Genomic DNA, 23,671 nt, shown 5'->3' with positions numbered 1-23,671 from the left:
ACTTCCTTGTCCCTCCTGTTCCCTGTATAATGAGAGCCATGGAACTACAAAGGACATCATTGGAGCAGACCATTGTCGAGCCAATAGTTCCAATGACCAAACTGCTTGGGGAAGCCTTCCCATACAAGCTGAAACTGTTGTCTCAGCTTTGAGGTTGCCCTGCTGCATTCTCTATAACATCGCCATCACCACCTGGAAGTTAGAAGCCACCAAAGGTAGCAGAAGACAGGGAGGGTACATCCTGAAATCCCTTACATCATACAGCTATCTATAGGAAATCTTTCCTTTTACCACTTTGGATTCACCATTACATCTAGTGGAGGAACTACATCAAAAAATCCCCAGAGCCAGCAATTTACAATAAAAATCACTAGCAGAAACTTCTCTATCAGCATCTTTATCCAACAAAATATCCACATACAACATTACTACCTTTGTACAACATTACTGCATCTGGCTGGTGGAAGGCTGCTGACTTACAGCAGAGGAATGACTTTGGGGGCCTTGATTGCACCAACTTGTCATGGGCCATAGAAATCCAGACTCGGTAAGGAGCTACAGCATGGGCACTGGAAAAACTAATAGTGAAAACACAAAAACGGTTATCCTGTATATCCTGGAGGCAGCAATTACCTCTCTTATGTTCGAGGCTGCTGTGGCTGGGAGTGGCCAGCTTGCAGTTTTTAAGAATGATGTACCCTTTGTCCATATACAACAAGATCTGGAGAACATTTGGGCTGATAAGTGGCAATTAAATAACATTTGTGCCACCCAAGAACAAGGCAATGACAAACTGCCAACAAAACAGGGTCTAGTCTTCATTGGCATTACAATCACTGAATTCCCCAGCATCATCATCATGGGGTTACCGTTGACCAGAAACTGAACTGGACCAGCCATAGAAATACTGTCGCTATAAGATCAAGTCAGGGCTAGGAAACCTACTGTAAGTAATTCATCTCCTGGCTCACCATTGTCCATCTACTATCTACAGGTCACAAGTCAGGAGTGTGATGGAATAGGCTCCACTTGCAAGTGCACAAGTGGACAAGTGCAGCTTCAACAACACTTAAGAGACTTGACACCATCCAGGAGAAAGCAGTCCACTTGATTGGCACCCCAACCTCAACCTTCAACATTCACTGTCTTCACTATTGGCACACAGTAGCAGCAGTGTGTCCTATGTACAAGATGCACCGCAGAAATTCATCAAGCTTCCCTCAGCGCCACCTTCCAAGCCTGTGACCACTACCACCCAGAAGGACAGGCGCAGTAGACACATGGGAGCATCATCACCTGCAAGTTCCCCTCCAAGCAACACATCCTGAATGCCCTAAGCAATTCTAGATGCTCTTGATTGTGTTGTAAAGTCCTACGATATGAAATACCATCAGCTCCTTCAGGCTCAGGGGATGTAATGACAGTTCTCCATTCTTCCATTGTATTTTGTGTGACCTTGTTCTGCAAGAGAGGACAATGCAGTGATTCTGATGCACTGTGTTGGGGCGGTGTATCTTTCACAGTTGAATAGCCATTTAAAAGTAACCAAGTACAGGCACCTTCCAGTTGCTCAATATTAAGTTTGGCTCCGGGTATAGATGGGACCCCATGGGTAAACGCAATAGCGACAGACGTGAATGTTGTGCTACAATGATAGTCTGGGAATTAAGACCCTATGACACTGAGACCATTGCCCTAAGTGAGCTATGGCAAGCAGGAGAAGGTCAGCTAAGAACAAATCTTTTGGATGGGTAAATCTGAGCAAGAATGCCAACTCCAAGGAGATTGTTCTTCCATGGTCTAGTTGATCTAAATCTCACCACGACCTCTCCTCCCACCCTGAATCCTCTATCCCTTGGGATGAACAGATGTCTCATGAGCCTTTGGCTTACCATAACTCAGAAACAGTGCACCACAGTCATCAGTGCATATGCTAGAAGAAGTGAATGAGGCCAAAGAGAAAAGGGACAAATTGCCTACTCTTGCTCTGAAGCCCTGTGCTTAGATTTGCACCATGATGTAATTTTGGAACTCAAAGGACACAGTGCCAAGAAATGAATACAAATGATCCCATTTCTTGCTTATGGAAATGGAAGGCATGATTGAACCAAGATGCTGAAGCAGTTCTGATGGGGAAAGAAAGGGCAAGATAATAAGCCTTCTATTGCCAGCTGGAATAACATCAGTTACTTCAACAGTACAAACAAAATAATCACAGCAAAAGCAGCAGTTGGACCAAGGAATTCTCAAATAATGCCAGTTGGCTGATATAGTGCAAAACAGTTCTGCCTGGTAATTTATTGGATGACATTATATAATGAAGATACTTGACACTGGGGGAAAAAAAAACTATTGTGGAAGAAAAAGATACCATGAATTACATGTAGCAGTATAGTAGAGAAGATAGTTGGTTTGTTTTATAACTCAGGGATACCAGTAGCCTGACTGACTAAGAATTGTGAGGTGAGATCATTCAGGATAGCAAAGATTTTTGTTCCATTTGTTTACGTGCCAGTTTAATGAAAAGAAGAGGAAAGGTGGAGCCATTGCTGCATCCAAACCATGTCAGTTCAAAAAATGGTGCCTCTGATAGGGGGGCTGGCAAATTTGAGAGCAAAACATGGAAAAATTTGGACTAAAAATTTGTTAAGGCCTATTTTTGAGAAAGTGGTCATGATTTTCATACTCACTGCTGCAGGGGTGAGCTGTTTAAAGCTCTAGTTGGAATAAAGGCAATAAAACATGAAAAAGTCTTGTAGCCCTCACCCCACAAACCTCCTAACTGCTATCCTATTCCCTTCCTCTCAGCTCCCCCTTGGCCCCTCATACAATCATATGAACCTTTTGCACTTCCATGTCTATTCACCAAATGTTCAGTCTGTATAGAATCAATGAACCACAGAGGCACAACTGCCGTTTATTCTGAGATTGTTCCTTCTACCAAAGTGAGTACCCTCACATATCATATTCCATCTGCCACGCTCTTGCCCTGTCATTCAACCAATCTGATTACCTTTAAAGCCTATTTGCATCTTCCTCACAACTCATATTCCCACAAGTTTTGTTAATCACAAACTTGGAAATATTACAATTCCTTTCCACATCCAAGTCATTGATATATATTGTGAACATGGGTGGATCTAAGCATTGATCCTTGCAGCTCCCCATTGATCACAGCCTGCCAACATGAGAATGACCCATTTATTCCTACTCTCTGCTTTCTACCTGTAATCAACCCTCAATCCATGTTAGTGTTTACCTCCAAACCCTTGTACTTTAATTTTGTTCACTAACCTGCAGGTGCCAGAAATGTGAAGCAAAGGTAATATCTAAAACTTTATTTTATCGTTCCCCGTCGTGTGCATATTGACTTCTGCGTATTTCCAGTATTGTCTGTTTCTAAAAGGAAAAAAAGTTAGGTATAAATAATACAATACAAATGGTCAGATGGTAATTTGCTGAAGTGTACTGGCATAGAAAGCCTGGTCTAGTAAGATACATATCAAAAAATCACGGGCAGTGTACCCACAACTTCCTTATGTACCATTGATAGGCAATAGTAGGCACCATTGATTCAAAATTTACGATTTAAGTACTTGTCTTAAATGTAACACATTTTAAATGCCTATTCTAATCTACACCTTTCTTTTTCAGCTGTTATCATTTGTGCATTAAGTGTGCTGATTACTTATGCCAATGAAGCCATTCTTTGTGCGGTGCCCTGGAGCATAGGGATTCTTGCTGTACTGCTGATCATACTTGGTGTCTCTGTTTTCATCATCTACAAACAACCTCAGAGTCAACTCAAAGTAACATTCATGGTAACTGATCAACATTCTATTCTAGAGTTTCTGTTGCTGAATTCAATCAGAAGTTAACTGCATGCTATAGAGTAGAAATTATACAGTACACAAAGGTTATATTACTGGGCCACTAGCCAAAGATCAGGTGTTCAAATTCAACTTCAGTGGTTTGAATTTGAATTCTGTTTCTGAGGATCTGGAAATTTAAAAAAGGAACTGTACAACTTTCAGATTGTTATAAAAACACAACTAATTTGTCTATGTCAAGTCCACACTAATATGATAAGCTCCTAACCACCCTCTGAAGTAATCTCACAAGGTGCTCAGTAATATCAAACCATTACAAAGAATAAGAAAAAATAGATATGGACCACAGCATTTCAAAATGAAGGCACATCACCACCTTATCGGATCAATTAAGGTACGCAATAAATGCTGGTTTTCCCAATTTAAGAAAACAGAAAAAGAATGGTAGATGGTGAATACATGAGTTGCTGCAGTCACGAGTTTAGTGTACGCTGCAATTTAGTGTTGCACTGGCATACAGTTAATTTTGTCCATGGTAATTTACATTGTATCTTTTCAAATTTTCTAACCAGTTCCAAATTAGCAAATAGAAACACCCCATGTAGTCAGCATAATAGGTGACAAATAAATTTCACTGTGTGAGGTGGTACGTTATTAGAAGAATAAGATGACAATCTATTGCTTTGATCATTAAGAGTGTAACTAGGGTAGAAAAGCAAAGGGATCCAGGGTATAGGTACGTAGATTAAGTGGAGATTTAGAAGATGCTAATAGAACAACCAAAATACTGAATATTTCTAGAGGGACAGAATGGAAGGGCAAAAAGGTCTCTTAAACTTGTACAAAGCTTTGGTTATATCACACCGCTCATTTCTGGTTTCCATACAGTATTATAAAAAGGAAACAGAAACACTAGGACAAGTGCCAAAAAGATGTAAATGGACAATGCCAGAACTGCGAGGTTCTTTCAGGGAAAAAAAGTTAAACATTCTGGGACTGTATAGAACACAGAACATAGAACAGTACAGCACAGTACAGGCCCTTCGGCCCACGATGTTGTGCCGAACTTTTACCCTAAACCTAAGGTCTATCTAACCTCCACCCCTATACTATCATCCATATGCCTATCTAATAGCCGCTTAAATGCCTCTAATGAGGCCGACTCCACTACCCTCTCTGGCAATACATTCCACGCCCCTACCACTCTCTGAGTAAAGAACCTACCTCTGACGTCTCCCCTATATCTACCTCCACTCACTTTAAAACTATGCCCCCTCGTAATAGCTACCTCCACCCTAGGAAAAAGTCTCTGGCTGTCTACTCTATCTATACCTCTGACCATTTTGTACACCTCTATCAAGTCACCTCTCATCCTTTGTCGTTCTAAAGAGAAAAGCCCTAGCTCTCTCAACCTTTCCTCGTAAGACCTTCACTCCATTCCAGGCAACATCCTGGTAAATCTGCTCTGCACCTTTTCCAACGCTTCCACATCTTTCCTGTAATGAGGTGACCAGAACTGGACACAATACTCCAGATGTGGCCGAACCAGGGTTTTGTATTGCTGGAGCATAACTTCACAGCTCTTGAACTCAATCCCTCTATTAATGAAAGTATGAAAGAATGTTGAGGGATGACCAGATAAGGGCTATATGACTGTGGAAATGTCTCGTAGAGTAAACATAGAAAAGATGGGTGGAATTTTGTTAGTGGCACACTGTTCCCAATGGCAGAATCAGAAGTGTTCACCCTATCTTGCTGGTTCCCACACAATTCTAATTAAAATGTAAAGTACAGGCAGCACGCACGAGTGATATATTTGATGACACTGTGGGTGATTCTCTTCAGTTCTCAAATGCACCACCAGCCAATAATGTAGCAGGGACAGGTGGAATGTAACGGAGCTTCCTGATCAAACAGAAATACTCTTCATTGCAGCCACCGCTTTCCTCTCCAACGGCCACTGCCATTAACATAAGATTTATTGAGAATGCAAAGATAGCATGGGTGTTTTCAAATTTAAATTTCACTTGTCAGTAATTTATATTACATTGATTTCACCTTGATCATGTGCACATTATTGTTATTTTAGACTGTTACACCTCATGGTCAGTATACATTGATGGTTACAATGACAACAGGGATGTTTCCAGTATTGTGGAAATAATGATATTATGTTTTTTGCACACTTTCTGAATGTTCATGTTAGTGTTTAGTGCTGCACTCTTCATTCTGTGGGTTATGGATGAACTTGCAGCATCAGCTAGTGCTCGTTTTTATGGATTATAAACGGTCACTTTCCTTGAGATCACTCTCTGGGTGGCATGAGTTTGCCTCCAACTGTTTTTTTTTAACTTGATGCATATGTTGCCTCTTGTAACACAAGAAATTGGATATGGATATTGTAGTATTGAAGAAACAAACAGACATTTTTGCAACTATTTATTGTGTGCAAACATTACATTCCTCAGGCACATGTGTCTGGGCTAATATTAAGTGCTTCCAGCACTTCAAACGATCGCAGGATAAGGTCCAGTATGAGACAATTTCCTCAAGTCATATGTTATGATACAATGATGGTATCATAAGCATTTATCTTAAAGTCAGACTAACCCATGAGACATAACACAACAATGGGGAAAATTGAAATTTTGTAGGTGACTGTAGGGCCTCTGTCCAGCTGACACTTCAAGATAAAACCACATTTCGACAGCACTGATGAATCCTTTTGGCTTCTCCTTTTCTTACCTTGGCTGATTTTTCCACCACACCCACAACACCAAGCCCTTCCCACTATGCTCCTCCATTCCCTTGACCCCCCACAGTCAGTCCTCTCTTGGAACCCTCTTCTACTCCTCTACACCCCAAACCCTCCTCCAAATCCCCCTCAGAGCTGACCAAAATGTTAGTTAGTGGGCATGAGTTGGCATGGATAATGGGTGGGCAGTGATTGGTTAATGCAGCACAGAACACCTAATATTTAACAAAAATACTGGGAAGAAGTCCCAGAAAACTGAGGCAGTTCTTTTAAACAGCCTGCCCTGGCACTCAGCAGCCTCTGCAGCCACCCCCAGTCCACATCCGGGGGGGCAGTGAGCCCAACTCTAACCTGCACCCACCTCCCCACCCCCCCAAATGAAAACTGGGTCAGCAGAACGCCTTATCAGAGGCGATTGCAGTGAGTGGGGCAATTTCCCAATTCAGGCTATCCATCTGACTCGGGAGCGAAAATGTGACTATTATTGTCTAATTCACACAACTATAAAAGCATTACAGCAGATTCTTCTGTGAATTGCCATTCATGAAAAATGTAATTTGTAGGATTTCTACACCCATACTTAGGGGAAGGCAATGACCTATGTGCTTTATCGCTGGATGTTAATCCAGAGACACAATGTTCTGGGGACCCAGGTTTGAATCCCACTGGTGGAATTTGAATTCAGTAAAAGAATCTGGAAATAGGAGTCTAATGATGACCATGAATCCATTGCCAATTGTTGGAATAGCCCATGTGGGCTATTAATGTCTTTCAGGAAAGGAAACTGCCATCCTTGCCTGGTCTGGCCTACATGTGATTCCAGATCCAAAGCCATGTGGAGCCTCTTAACTGCCCTGAGGGCAATAAATGTTGGCCTAGCCAGTGATGCCCTCATCCCGTGAATGAATTAAAAAAACCTTTTTATATTAAGTTAACACAAACCATTTGATATATTTTAGGTTCCACTTTTACCATTCCTACCTCTAATCAGCATCTTTGTCAATATCTACTTGATGATGCAGTTGAATGGAGGCACTTGGATTCGTTTTTCTATTTGGATGGCTGTTGGTAAGTACTGGGAATATGATTTTCTAAACTATTTAAAATGTTTGAAATTTCCTGTTGCATGTCAGGATTCACAGCTCTAAAATACCTGGTGGCTGTTGTGCCACTGAATGCACAGGAATGTCAGCTGAAGACCACTCAGGATCAGTTGCAGTGTTCACCACAAACTGATAATGTTTCAGCACTCATCAAGAGTCACTCATGAATGTTGGATATTTAGGTGAGGTACTAGACAGAGGCCAGTACCTGCCTGGATCTTCAGTCATGGCGTCAACCTTGATTTCACTTCCAATACTACTTATTTTTATATAGAGTCATAAAGTAATACAGCTTGGAAACAGGTCCTTCTGCCCAAACTGGTCCATGCAGCTCATTCAGCTAGTTCCAATTGCCCACATTTGGTCTATCCCTAAACTAGGGAGGCAATGGCCTGGTGGGCCATTGGACTGTTAATCCAGAGATGCAGATAACATTCTGGGGACCTGGATTCAAATTCCACCAAGGCAGATGGTGGAATTTGAATTCACTAAAATATCTGGAATTAAGAATCTAATGATGACCATGAATCCATCGTTGATTGTCAGGAAAAACCTACCTGGTTCACTAATGTTCTTTAGGGGAAGAAACTGCCATCCTTACCTGGTCTGGCCTACATGTGACTGCAGACCCACAGCGATCTGGTTGACTCTGAACTGCCCTTTGGGCAATTAGGGATGGGCACTAAATGCTACCTAGTCAGCAATGCCCTCATTCCATTAATGAAAAAAGAAACAAAAAGCCCTTCCTATCCAAATGTGTTTTAAATGTTGCTATTGTACCTGCCTCAACCACTTTCTCTGGCAGCCCATTCCATATACGCACCACTCTGCGTGAAAAAGTTGCCCCTCAGGTCCTTCTTAAATCTATCCCCTCTCACCTTACACCAATGGCCTCTAGTTTTCAATTCCCCATCCCTGGGAAAAAGACTATATGCATTCATCCTATCTATGCCCCTCATGATTTTATACACCTCAATAAGGTCACCCCTCATTCTCCTATGTACCAAGGAATAAAGTCCAATCCTGGCCAACTTCTCCCTATAACTCAGGCCTACTAGTCCTGGCAACATCCTCATAAATTTTCTTTGCACACTTTCCAGTTTAACTATGTCTTCCAGTCCAAGAAACAACATTAAACCATCACCCTCTACTTCCTACCATCAAGCCAATTTTGAATCCAATTAGCTAGCTCTCCCTGGATCCCATGCAGCCTAACCTTCATGACTAGCCTGCCATGTGGGAACTTGTCAAAGGCCTTACTAAAGTCCATACAGACAACATCCACTGCCCTACCCTCATGTATCCACTTGGTTACCTCTTCGAAAAACTCTAAAAGATTTGTCAGACATGACTTCCCGTGTACAAATCCATGCTGTCTATCCCTAATCAGACCTTGACTATCCAAATGTTCGTTGATCCTGTCCTGCAGTATCCTGTCCAATAACCTGCCTACCATTGATGTCAGGCTCACTGGCCTATAGTTTCCTGGCTTGTCTTTGCTATCTTTCTTAAACAATAGAACAACATTAGCCACCCTCCAGTCTTCTGGAACTTCACCAGTGACTAAAGATGAAGCAAAAGTCTCTCCAAAGGCCTCTGCAATTTCTTTCCTAGCCGCCTGCAATGTCCGAGGATGGACTTGATCAGGCCCAGGGGATTTATCCACCTTAATGCACTTTAAGGCTGCAAACACCTCATCTCTGGTAATATGTATGCGGTCCGAAACATGTTTCTCTCACTTGTTTCTCTTATTCCTTAGCATCCATGATTCTGTCCTCCGTGAATACTGAGGAGAAATATTCATTAAAAACCTCCCCCATCTCCTGTGGCTCCACGCATAGATGGCCATGCTTATCTTTAAGGGGACCTACTCTCTCCCTAGCCACCCTTTTACTTTTAATATAGCTATAGAACCTCTTGGGATTATCCTTAACCTTATCTGCCAGATCCATCTCATACCCTCTTTTTGCTCTTCTGATTTCCCTCTTAAGTGTGCTCCTCCACTTTTTATAGTGATCTAGGGATTCACTCGAGCCCGATAGCTTAAACCCAATGGATACCTTCTTTTTCCTGACTAGCGCCTCAATACCCCTCATTAGCCAGGGATCCCTAAACCTGCCAGCTTTTCCCTTCACCCTAACAGGGACACACTGTCCCCAGACTCTTGATATTACACCTCTAAAAGCCGCCCATTTGCCATTCATTCCTTTTCCTTCAAACAGCCTCACCCAATCGACTTCTGCTAGATCCTGTCCAATGGACCCAAAATTGAGCCTGTTCCAGTTTAGCACCTTAACCTCTGCTCTCATGAATGACTGGTAAAAACATACAGTTTAAAAGATGTTCAGCACCTCCCCTATTTTATGTAAGTGGCCTTTACACACTTGTGAGCCCAAATTATTAATGCCCACCACTTGAATACAAGCAATACCCAATTAATATAGAGTTAACATTTTGCATTGTAACTTGATTTTGTTTGAAATGAATGGGCCTTCTGGAGGGAGGATATGGAAGATTAAGCAATATGGGAGCAATAATTGCCAACTGTGTGCACACATTTAGGAGCAGTTTGAAAGAAGAGTTGAGTTGTTAGTTGGAGATGCACCAAATAAATACAATGTGTGTCTGAACAAAATCTTGTAAATGTTTAAGCACAAGGCTCTAGTGTTCTCATTTTCACTGCCAGTCTATCTGATTTCCAATACAGTGACTGCCTAAAGGCAAAGTTGGAAACTTTTTTTTTCAGACATGAAGCTACAATATGATGTCCATTCACTTAGCAGGTATTCAGGCATCAATAAGACTTGGAGCCACATTATTTGGGCTTACAAGTGTGTAAAGGCCACTTATGTAAAATTGAACACATTTGAAACAATATGTTGTTATTAGTCATTCATGAGAGCTCAAAAAAGTCAAAGATTTAGTTAATTGTTCAAAGTCTAAGAGATAGGAGTTGACTGGAATATGAATGGTTAGTGGGAACTTGATGAACCTGCAATAGGAGCCAAGGAGGGCCACATTTTCCCAAGACCTCACCAGCCCAAATGCTGGTGCAGGCCATCAGAGGATCAGGACAAGTATCACATGGTCAGGGTGTCAATAATGGGGGAGTGCAGCTGTTAAAGTCTCAGTACTCAGGGAATGCCACACCATTTGAGGATCAGCACAAAAGGACTGCTGCTGTGTGCGGGTCAGTACTGCAGGGTGTGCCACACTGTTACAGAGTTGGTGCTGTGGGAGAGCTGCACTGTGAAAGGGTCAGTACTGGGTCAGTGCGGAGGGAGTATGAGGGTCCATATGTATCATACCAGCAGATAGCCAGTACAGAAAAAGTGCAACACTGTCTGAGGATCCATCTTGTAGAGGTGTCAAACCGTCAGAGGATCAGTACTGAGGAGGTGCCACACTGTCAGAGGATTAGTATTGAGGATGATCAGTGTGTGTGGACTCTGATTTGTAGAGGCGAATGCACTAGTTAGAAGAAGAGTGCCAAATTTGTATAAATTTTAAAATGCGTTGGTTGATTCTGATTGATGATTTCTCAAGGTTATACATTGATCATAGAATGCCTGTCACCCATTTTGTTGTTGAAACAGGCACTATTTGTACATGTTGTTTCTATTTCAGTGATGGAACAACATGTGGTAAACAGTCCAGAGTCAGCAAAAAATTATGCTGACGTCCAATTTAGGATTGTCAATGTGGTACAGCTGCACTTAGTATAGGGTATTTATGTTAATACAGAAAGTACATGTACAGTCATTATGCCTGTTTTAGCCTAACAAAATAACTGACAGCCGTTGTCTGGTTCATTTGCCAATCCTTGGTCAATTCTTTGACCAATCAGAATCAACCTGATTGGCCTAAAATTGAAATAAAGCTTGACAGTTAGCTGCCAGTCATCATCTAACTCGTGCATTCTCCATGTCAATGGCTCTACCACTCAAGAGTTGTCTTCCCAAACAATCATCACTGTCTTCTCATACAGTATAATCATTCATTTTCATATGCATTGACACTTATTGTCATAATGAGTATGAGATGAAAAGTTTCAACAAAATGTGCAGTTTTTTCAGGGGATAGAAAGGGGAAATAAGATAGGTCCAGGAGAGGGCTGACAGAAATAAAAAATGTTATCAAATTCTGAAAAGAGAGAGGAATCATTTTTTAAAAAATTATCAAAGAAATGTAATTGTCAGTAGCCATAATTTGACTTAACATGTGTAATGCTAGAGGACATGGACGAGCTTGCTGAAGAACAATATCCAGAAATAAGAGTTTCACTTGGCTGGTTTGAGTTGCAAGTTGTAATGCCATGTGCTGTTATAATTGGTTACCATATTTATTAAAATAGTTGTAAAACAATGTACGTTAAATTAGATGAGGTTCTAAAATTTTTAAAAGACTGGATTCTGTAATGATGTTGCGTAACCAAAGTAGGTTTTTGCCAGTCTTACAAATTCCTTTGTTTTCTTCGTAACTTTCCCAGTAAACGATTCATTCATGTAAACCTTGTTACAGCTAACCTTTATACTTAAGGAATGTTCACTAAACATAATAAAAAGATGGAAGGGTGTCATTACTAAACCGCAACCCTCCCTGAATCTATTAACAGATTTTTCTCCCTATCAAATTTCATCATTTTGTAGAGGTACCAAATACAGAATATTTCTTCCAGAACTTTTGTCTTTCATAAAGAAAACCTCAGAAACTTTTGACTCACTCAGAGATAGTAAGAACTCCCAATGCTGGAGTCAGAGATAACACAGTGTGGAGCTAGAGGAGCACAGCAGGCCAGGCTTCACCCAGAAATGAAGAAGGGTCCCGACCCAAAACGTCAACTTTCCTGCTCCTCTGATGCTGCCTGGCCTGCTGTGCTCCTCCAGCTCCACACTGTGTTATTTCAGAAAGTTTTAATTTTTGTTTTATTGTGATTCGATTTATTGTTGTCACATGTATGAGATACAGTGAAAGTGTCATTTTGGGTGCCATACAGGCAGATCATACCATATTACAATCTTGTTGAAATTCCAACAGTGTGGAAACAGGCCCTTCAGCCGAACAAGTCCACACCAACCATCAGAGCATCCCCCAGACCTACCCCGCTAATCTGCACATCCCTGAACACTATGGGCAATTTAGCATGGCCAATCCACCTAGCCTGCACATCTTTGGATTGTGGGAGGAAACCGGAGCACCCGGAGGAAACCCACACAGACACGGGGAGAATGTGCAAACTCCACACAGACAGTCGCCCGAGAGTGGAATCAAACCCTGGGTCCCTGGCGCTGTGAGGCAGCAGTGCTAACTACTGAGCCACCGTGCCGCCCAATATATTACAACGTAACTTGTTAATCAATAATGACATATTAATATGGTCTGCTCCATTTAATAATTTTTATTCTGCTTAAAGGATTTGCAATCTATTTTGGTTATGGCATCAGACATAGTGTGGAAAGTCACCGTGACGATGAATCAGTGTACAGTGAAACTGAGCACACAAAGAACTTGGAAGGAATGGACGACAATGAAATGGCGACTGAGCTTGACCAGTTTATAGTACATGAAAAGACAAGTGAATGTCAGCTTTAAGCAGCAATGAAATGTGCCAGTTTCCTACATCAGATATGTTTGTGTTATCAGGAGCAATGTATTGACTTTGGTCTCAGAATTTAAAAAAAAATTCTTAATAGGTAAATAGTACTTATAAGTGAGTGTTTTGCAGCAGATCACCTGAAATTACTGAAAGGGGAACTGAATGTTTGTTGATTATCTACAGGTCATGTGCAGTAACACCAAGATTTTCTTTGTCCCATCAAAAACTAAAATATATTTTCCTGAAACAATGTCTGCCCTGATAAAAGATTATCTAGTAGGTGGCAGGTGACTGTAAAGGTTTTAATTTCCATTTTTCTGCAAAGCAGCAAAAGTATGTGTTTTTTAAACTAGTCGGGCAGTGTAATGCAACATTTATCACAGTCTTTAAAAGATTTTCTGTAACTCCAAATTAAAGTGTTCTGTGGATGCTATTTCATTCATTCAGAAGGTGACAAATGAAAACATAAGAAATGGGAGAAAGCGTAGGCCATATGGCCCTCGAGCCAGCTCTGCAGCGTTTAATCACTATTTTACTGAGTGTTCTTACATTCACAATCACTATTTTACTGAGTGTTCTTACATTCACAATCACTATTTTACTGAGTGTTCTTACATTCACAATCACTATTTTACTGAGTGTTCTTACATTCACATTTTTATAAACAAAAGGGGGAAGCAAAAAATGTGCATTTTCTCCATTTACTAAACTCTGGAAACTTGGAAAAATACCACCCTAAAGTATTCTGAAACATTAAAACTCCTTTAACACATATATCTGCCAATTTTAGTTTGCAGCCACTACATCTTAAAAATCTAACAAAGGGGTTCGGATCACACAGTTGCAAGTTTGTATGAAATTGTGAGACAACCACTCATGCTTCTAAAGTTCAAAATCATATGTAGAAGGCAATTTGTGTGAATTTACAAAATATTTAATATTCCTAAGTCCTTATAAGGGATGTTCCTATCTGTTTTGATGGTGCTATATTTTGAATTCCTGATTATAAATCGCCTTCATTTGACAAAACGCAAAAAAAAATCTGTGAAGCACCAAACTCTTGGATCATGTAATGATGAGCTGTGATTCTCAAAAATGAATTCTAAAGTGGTTATAGCACTATGCCGATGTCAGCTATCTGTAAAAGCAACCCAACTAATTCTGCTCCCATGCTGTTTCCCCATCGCCCTGCAATTTTTTTTAGATACCTAGTTACCTTTTGGAAAGCCATGAAAATGTCTGCCATCAACACACTCAGACAGTGCATTCCAGGTCCTAACCATTCAGTACATAAAAAAGATTTCCTTCACATCATTGTTAGTCCTTTTGCCAATCTTAAATCAGTAGCTTCAGGTTTTCAAAGCACCTGCTAATTGAAATAGCTTCTGAGACACTTCACAATGTTGAACGTTTCTTCAAAATTTTCTTTCAAACCTTCTATTCCGTAGAGAGAACAACACCTGCTTTACCAAATTATTCACATAATTGGTGTTCTGCATTGTAGGAACCATTCTCATAAATCTTCTGCACTATTTCTGAGTCCTTCACATCATTCTTAGAGCATGATGTCCAATTCGAGACATTAAAGTCCAGTTGAGTCTAAACCAGTGTTTTGTAAAGCTTAACCAAAACTTCCTTGCTTTTATTCTCTATGGGTAAAACCTTCTCCTCCCATAGGGGATGAGCTTAAGTTGCAGAGGGTAAGTCTTTGTTTGACTCTCTCACCCTACCACCAATTGAAACCCCTAACAGGCAATTAAGGACTGCTTAACAGCCTCAGCCCAGGTGTTTATATATTTTCAAATCAACCAGTTATAGTGTCATGGAGTCATTCAGCACATAAACGGACCCTTCGGCCCAACACACCCATACTGATTAGGTTTCCGAAACTGAACTAGTCCCACTTGCCTGCATTTGGCCCATATTCCTCTAAACCTTTCCTATCCGTGTACCTGTCCAAATGTCTTTTAAATGTTGTAATTGTACTCACCTCTGGCACTTCCTGTGCCAGCTTGTTCCATATGTGCACCACCCTCTCTGTGAAAAAGTTGCCCCTCAGGGCACTTTTAAATCTTTCCCCTCTCACCTTAAACCTATGCCCTCTAGTTTTGGACTCCCTACCCTGGCGAAAACACCTTGGCTATTCACCTTATCTATGCCCCTCATGATTTTATAAACCTCTATAAAGTCATCCCTCAGCCTCCTACGCCCCAGTGAAAAAAGGTCCCAGCCTATCCAGTCTCTTATAAATCAAACCCTCCAGTCTCAGTAACATCCTTTTAAATCTTTTTCACACCCTTTCCAGTTTAATAACATTCTTCCTATAGCAGTGTGACCGGAGTTGTATGTGGTACTCCAAATGTTCTGAGGAAGAGACACTTGACCCAAAACGTGAACTCTGATTTCTCTCCACAGATGCTGCCAGACCTGCTGTGCCTTTCCAGCAATTTCAATTTTTGTCACTGAAATTATGTCTCCTAGTTCTAAAGTCACTAGCTAGGGGAAACATCCTATTTGCATTAACCCTGTCATGCCCTGTAGAAACTTTGTAAATGTCAGTGAAGTCAATTCTCATTCTTCAAAACTCTGGAGAATACAGGCCAATTTTACTCAATGTCTCCTCATAAACATCCCATCATCCAGACGATTAATTTGGCAAACCTCTGTTTCATTTCAATCATAGCATATCTTTAAATAAGGAGACCAAAACTGGACATAATATTTAGTGTGGTCTCACCAAGCATCTAAACAACTGCAGCACTTGTACTCAAATTCTCTTGTTATTAACATGCCAATTTTCTTCCTTATTATTTGGTGCACCTACATTTTTAAAATTCATTCAGAGGATATGGGCATCACTGGCTAGGCCAGCATTGATTTTCATCCCTGATCACCTGGAGGGCAGTTAAGTGTCAATCACATTGCTGTGGTTTTGGAGTCACATGCAGGCCAGGCAATGACAGATTCCCTTCCCTAAAGGGCATATACGGACGAGATGAGTTTTTGCAACAGACAACACTGGTTACATTGTCATCATTAAGCTAGCTCTTTAAAATTCAGATTTCACCACCTCTCACAGTGGGATTTGAACTCATGCCACCAGGACCCTGGGGTTTTGGATTGCTAATGCAACAACATCACCCCCATGCCACTCATTCACTTTAGAGGCCAGCAGTTTCCAACTTTTCACTATTTAAGAAATGTCTTTCTGCTTTTTTCTATCAATGTTCACAACGCCTCATTTATTCACATTATATTTCACCTGCTATGTTCTTGCCCAAGTCTTTTAGAAGTCTTTATACACCAGCCAACTGCATAATCCTCACCAATCCTTTCTGTCACTTCATCAAAAGATTAACTCAATCAAGTTAGTTAAACACAGCCTCAAATGAAGTAGTTTTGACAACTTTGGAGTAAGTAGTAGAGAGGGATAATATTGTAGGCACAGGAAAATCTTTGCAATATGGACTCTATAATCCCCCTACCTGACCCCAACTGTAGTTAAAGTCATTCTTTTCAGTTTACAATTTTGTTTTTAAATGTATGAATATTTTAAATCATGGCATATAACCAAAGGGACACTTTTTTTTCTGCAGTGGTAACAGTGGTACTGGAAAATTGATCACTATTGTATTTTGCAAGTCAGCAATCAACCAAATGGTAAATTTTTACATCAAGCGCTCAGTAAAATATGCATGTAATTTTCATTTTTGACGGCAGTGATTGACGGTTTTTGCTGATCAATTAACTGTTATAAACCCTGCGCCCAATTTGCCTGGAATGTTTAGTGGGGTAGGGTGCCACCTCTTTACTGCCCACACTAAAAGCAAAAGTTACTCTCATGATAAATCTTGTCATTTCTTTATCAAAGTGCTGTGCATTCCATATATAATTGCTAAATTAGTAGAAACTGCTCATACTTGCTGCTTTTATTTCCAATTGTAATTCTGTTGTGTAGAGTCTAGGGTTCCTTAACATACTTTGGATGAAGCTTCACAATTTTAATGCATGTTGTGGTTAAGTTCCAACATGCTAGGAAGTAGCTTGATGACCTTTAAACGAAAATGTTACTACTTGTTAATTACAAATAAGAAGGCAACAAAACTATATGTATAGAGAACAACATCTAAAAGAGTCTGCCAATTCAAATGTTTGAATGTCATTTGCCTTTGTTAATTTCATTATATTACATTGTCCTGAAATGGAATGATAATCAGTGATACTGGCAAGGCTTGCAATGGATGATATTATCATAACAGGATCTGCTGCTTGTAATAAATAATGTTTTCACTGCTCATTGTGCTGAAACACAAAATATATGGGGAAGAAAGGAACAATTGTCCCTTTTTATTTCCCAAAGTAAACTGGATTAGTACATCTGATAAAACTGTTGAAACCTTAAGAGACAGTTTGTAAAAATGTAATTCACTCACAATGCTGCTTAATCACTACTTGTACAATAGGGCAACATTTTTAAGTGTATTTTGAGGGATTAATTTTAACAGAACCATTTCAAGAAGACAGCACACAAAATTATTTTACATCAACTTTTATTAGATGAAAAATCTTGATGAGGCAAATGTTTACCAAAGGATACTTGATAATTATAATATCTTTTGAGAAGATGAGAAGAAAAATTAACTGTATGTATGAAGACATTGATTTATTTTTATTTAACTCTGCACTAATTTTCCTGTATGTGCAAGTGTTGGTACATTCCTGTGATTCCCGCATAATCAGTTCCCAGTTTCCAAATGCCATCAAGAAAAGCTGAAAAGAATAACAAGCACTTTAACCAAAAGTGAGAAAAGTTTAAGGGAGGTTCATTTTGGACTTTCAGTTAAAGCTTCTAGTTCAGAGAATGGCACTGGCACTAAGCAGGAATGTTTGCCTGCCTGCCCAGAAAGTGAAACACAGCAAGTTATGCACAGGAATAAGAACTATGTTTGATTAACAAAAGATTTAAAAAAAACAGAAAAAAATACTCCTCAGAAATCTGAATGTCTGACAGTTTATTGTCAAGGACTCTAGTAATCCATCGGTGAATGTCATTTGTCACATTCCCAACTGCAATTCGAACCCAAGCATGAACTAAAAATATTACTTAGAATTACTGCTGGTCAACCAAAAATTTAACGCTGTAAAACTTTATTCTCAGTAATTACTGAAATCAAGAAAGATTCAGCCAATTCTAGAATGGAAAAGTAAGACAGGTGCTACAGTAAGCAGATGATCCGTTTCAGCAGTTTACTGTGCAGAGAACTATGTTGAAAAGAAAATCAGTGGAAATAATCATAACACAAGGGCAACTACTGATGAATTACAAATGATCAGGCAGATACACGCTAATCTATTAAAAGCCTAAGATGCAAAAAATGTATATATACATCTGTGAGGACAAGCACATCAAACAATGAGAATTAAGAATGTTTTACCTATTCGTTATTCACAGACCTTGTATTTGTTAAAGACTACTCACCTGCTTAAGCGTTTTTGAGAATGTTCTGTAAATAAGTCCACGTACATTCTCAAAGAATAAGAAGGTTCTTTATTAGCCTATTTGGGAGCATTTTTAAATGGATTTTGTGTATTTTTTAAATCAATGAAAATATACTCAAGCACAAATATTTCTGCGTAGTTTCAAAAATGCTCGTCCTTCAGACCAGTTTTTAATAGCTTTTCTAAGGATTGATAAATTGTTCATTTGCTCAGCTATGTTAACCAGCACTTCCTATTTTCACAACAATCCCCATTCCCTTCCCCTTATCAGCAAAACCAACTGATGTTAAAGATTTTTTCATCTCTAAAAGGAGAACTAATATTGATGACAGATCCTTCAGCTGTCTCCGCATACTTTTCTGAACTCTCTCCCTAAGTCCTCTGCCTCTCTGCTCAGACTGCATCTATGGGGTCAGAAGTCAAATTAAGTTGGCACCTTTAGGAGAGATAAATTTTTTGGGAGGGAGGGCAGAATTTATAACTAAGTGTTTTTTCAATTTTGTTTTAGAAGATCATACAAAAAATCACACCACACTGAAGCTATATAGTGTGCATAGGTTGGTTGGCTGAAGGGCTGGTTTCTAAGGCTGTGTGATGCTAACAGCCATAGGTTCAGTTCCTGTATCAGATGAGGTCACTGCAAAGGTCCCAAATTTAAAGCCTTTTCCTTGCCTGAGGCATGGTGACCCTCAGATTAAACCACCACCAGTTGCTCCCTCTGATGAGAGATAAGACCTATGACCCAGCAAGATTTGAAATTATTATCCAAACCTGAGGCTAAAACTCTCATTATAAGCGTGTTCATCAATGTATTATCACAAAGTAGTTTGTTGATTATGCAAATACTATAATGCTTGGCTGGACCAGATTAATTTCTTATAAAAACAATCTCAGCAATCTGTAGTTGAGGTATATTAACTGCAAGAAATCATTGATGCATATTCTCCTCATAGAAGGAGGTACCAAATGAAGTGAATGGCATAGAGGGAAATAGATATACATACAAACGGTTTCCTTTGACATTTCCCATGACCTCAGAACATCCCAGTACACTTTACAGACAATAAAGCACTTTCAAAGTGTCAAGAAATGTGGCAGGTAATTTGCATGCAGCAGGTTCATCAAGAGAACAAAACCTGCTCTTTGTAAAGTACCAAGGGAACTTTTTGCTGTCTGAATGGGTCTCAGTTTAATATCTCATGCCAAAAACAGCAGCTGAGATTTTAATATATTCAGAACTGAGAGGTTCAAATTGGACTTAGTGGTCTGCCAGTGGAATTTTCTTTATCACTGCACCAAAATAACACCCTAAGTTATGCCTGAAAGTCTTTGGTGTGACATCTGAACCCGCAATTTCTTCTGACCGAGTGATGACACTAATACAACTGTGATACCTAGAATTGTAAATCAAATTGATGTTCAAAGCTCAGTTCCAACCTATGCAGAGTTAGCTGATCTGAATCAGTGAAAGAACAACAAATACATTTGGCAGAGATACAAATTGGGGTGTTAAAAATTGGTCAGTGATTCCATTACTCAAATTTGCTTAATAGCTTTTGTTGAAATTGTGTGTGGCTGGCAGATGGAAACTCAACTGAACTCAGCTATGATTCTCTTGCAGTCAAACAGCCTATCAACATTGATGTTTGGTATTATCATTCAGCCTCTTTAATAAAGAATAAAAAAATATAGAAAGCAAATAAAAATTGCTGGAAATCTTAAATAAGAACAAAATGCAGTATTCAGTCCTGTCAGCATTGACTAACGGAGAAGAAACACAGTTTTTGATGTAGATTTTGTCATCTTTTCATAAACACTGATTAACTTAGTCTTTCAGAACAATTCTGTGTTGAGTTGTTATTTTTGGCATAATATTAGGGTGCCCAGTTCTTGACTCAAGATGGAGGCAATGCCTTCAGGAGTCAGAGAGAGTAATTGGCAATTAAATTAACAAAATGGCTTCATTTGGCTAATTTGGAAAGTATCTTTTAAAAACTGACTGAATATTTGAACCATTTACAATTATTAGCAGAGAAAAGTTAATCAGATAATTTATTTTTATAATTTACTAAGTTTAGATCTAATAATGACATTAAGGATAAATTACCTCCTTAAAAGCAACAAAAATAACGTGATGCAAAATTAATTGAATTTAATCTGTTGTGCTTTAATGAATTTGTGTACATGTTCTTGTAAAATTGAGTGACTTTTATCAAAATGTATAATGCCTTGTTGCTTTACAAAATTGCTTACCTGTGTTTCTAATGCAGTAACAATGAAAAATAACTTCAACGTAGAATTGTTTGTTTTTTTTAAACCACCTCACCCCATACAATTATTCCATATTTGCAAAATCATAGAATCCCTACAGTTTGGAGGCAAGCCATTCAGCCCATCAAGTCAACACTGACTCTCCGAAGAGCATCCCACCTAGACCCACCCCCTACCCTAGCCTTGCATTTCCTATGGCTAATATACTAACCTACACATCCCTGTACACTACAGGCAATCTAGCATGGCCAATCCACCCTAGCCTGCTCATCATTGGACTGTAGGAGGAAACCAGAGCACCTGGAGGATACCCACACAGACACAGGGAGAATGTGCAAACTCCACAAAGGCAGTTGCCTGTAGTATTGACTCTATTGTAGACTAATGATGAAAATTGAAGAAGAATGTTCTGTTCAACTACTGATAAAATGCTGTTGATATTAGGATTCGAACAAGTGAACAATCTTGTGGTAAAAATGTTTAGATACATCAGTTACATTTTAGGAAATGTAATTCATACATTTTATATTTAAAAAAACATCAAAGATTAAATGAATAAAAAGAAACTAGCTGGTTAAAAAGTATCTTAAATTACCCCTAACTTAGATTCAACTATGCTCATTTTTGGTAATGCCCAACCACAGTATGTAAAAGATGATTGGAAGTCTTAATTTTTGGTGATATGCCTCAGTGAACCATTTCATTAAATATTCCAATCATTCTTAAACTTTGTGCAAAATGCAAATCCCAAACAATCCTGATTTTTATTTTAAATCTGTATTTTCTGTAACCAACAAGCTGTTTGACAATGAGAGCATCCTTAAGAGGACTGGTTTTCAACACAAAAAAATGTCCAAGCTTTGCAATATTTTCTGATTCTTCCATAAGTATTTTTTCATTTGATTCGCAGTGACAATTTGGCTATTGCATCTCACTCACTGTGCTAGAGGAATACAAAAGATTGAGATGCTCTGTTGGCATCAATGTTGGGACCACAACTATTCATGTTATAATGATCTGGACAAAGGAATTGAGGGCATTGTTACTACGTTTGTAGATGACACAAAGGTAGGTGGAGGGACAGATACTGTTGAGGAAGCAGGGACGTTGCAGAAGGACTTGGACAAACTAGGAGAGAGGGCAAAGAAGTGTCAGATGGAATACAATGAGGCAAGATGTGAGGTCATGCATTTCAGTAGGAAGAATACAGGCACAGACTACTTATAAATAGGGAAAGGCTTTGGAAATCTGAAGCGTAAGTGGACTTGGGAGCCATAGATTAGGATTTTCTTAAGGTCAACATGCAATTTCAAATGGTAGAGAGCTGGATGAACACAGCAGGCCAAGCAGCATCATAGGAGCAGGAAGGCTGACGTTTCGGGCCTAGACCCTTCATCAGCCTTCCTGCTCCTATGATGCTGCTTGGCCTGCTGTGTTCATCCAGCTCTACACCTTGTTATCTCAGATTTTCCAGCATCTGCAGTTCCTACTATCTCTGATTTCAAATGGTAGTTAGGAAGGCAAATGGAATGTTAGTATTCATTTCAAGATGGTTAGAATACAAGAGGAGAGATGTACTGCTGAGGCTGTATAAGGCTCTGGTCAGACCACATTTGGAATATTGTGAGGAGTTTTGGTCCCCATATCTAGGGAAGGATATTTTGAAGGCAAGATAGAAAAGGAGAACCTGGGGTCCTAGACCATGGAGGGGAGCATCCAGTATTGAAAGAGACCCTACATCTATCTGAAACTTGAGTAGGATAGCCTACCGTGCTAAAAGAAAACAAAGAACTGTGGATATTGGAAATCTGAAACAAAAACTGGAATTCGTGGAGAAACTCAGCAAGTCTTGCAGCATCTGTGCAGGGAAACTCTGACTTTTTGTAGTTTTATTATGTCTTTCACAAGTTTCCTACCTATCTTTGTGTTATTAGCAAATTTGGTAACTGTACCGTCCATCCTTGATCCAATTTATTTATACAAACTGTGCATCAATCTCTGTGGCATGCCACTCATTACACCTGTTCAACTTGAAAATGACCCTTTATGCTTACTCTGTTTCCTGTTAGCCATATAATCTTCAAACCATGCCAATATGCTACTATCTACATCATGAGTTTTTATGTAATAACCTTCGATATGGAAATCTAAGTACATTGTGTGAACTGGCCCCTCTGTCCACAGTACTTATTACATCTTCAAAGAAATTCAACAGATTGGATAAAGATGATTTCCCTTCCACCAAATCATGTTGACTGCCCAATTTCCTTAACTAATAGAAGTGCCCTTCCTAAATATCTGTAAGCTCAACCATCTTCAACTGCTTCATAAATGATCTTTTTTCCACCATAAGACCAGAAGATTTTTTTTCTGTTCATTTGTGGGATGTGGGCGTCGCTGGCTGGTCAGCATTTCTTGCCCATCCCTAGCTGCCCTTGAGAACGTGATGTGAGCTGCCTTCTTGAACCGCTGCAGTCCTCCTGCTGTGGGTTGACAATGCTATTAGGGAGGGAATTCCAGGATTTTGACCCAACGACTGTGAAGGAATGGCGATATATTTCCAAGTCAGGATGGTGAGTGACTTGGAGGGGAACTTGAAGGTGGTGGTGTTCCCAAA

General features: G+C 39.6%; 1 protein-coding gene across 1 annotated transcript in view; it reads left to right on the top strand.

Moving 5' to 3' along the window:
- The window catches only part of LOC109928132 (cationic amino acid transporter 2-like), an 82,927-nt gene extending 65,309 nt beyond the window's left edge, over positions 1-17,618 (top strand). Inside the window, exons 9-11 of the mRNA XM_048598332.1 lie at positions 3,655-3,821; positions 7,545-7,653; positions 13,102-17,618. Coding sequence (XP_048454289.1) covers positions 3,655-3,821; positions 7,545-7,653; positions 13,102-13,280 — 455 coding nt within the window. The 3' untranslated portion in view covers positions 13,281-17,618. The remainder of the gene's footprint in view (positions 1-3,654; positions 3,822-7,544; positions 7,654-13,101) is intronic.
- Positions 17,619-23,671: the final 6,053 nt, after the last annotated feature.

The sequence above is a fragment of the Rhincodon typus genome, chromosome 1 (assembly GCF_021869965.1).
Source record: "Rhincodon typus isolate 14 chromosome 1, sRhiTyp1.1, whole genome shotgun sequence".
NCBI classification, from domain to species: Eukaryota; Metazoa; Chordata; class Chondrichthyes; order Orectolobiformes; family Rhincodontidae; genus Rhincodon; species Rhincodon typus.
This window is presented reverse-complemented; position numbering and strand designations above follow the sequence as displayed.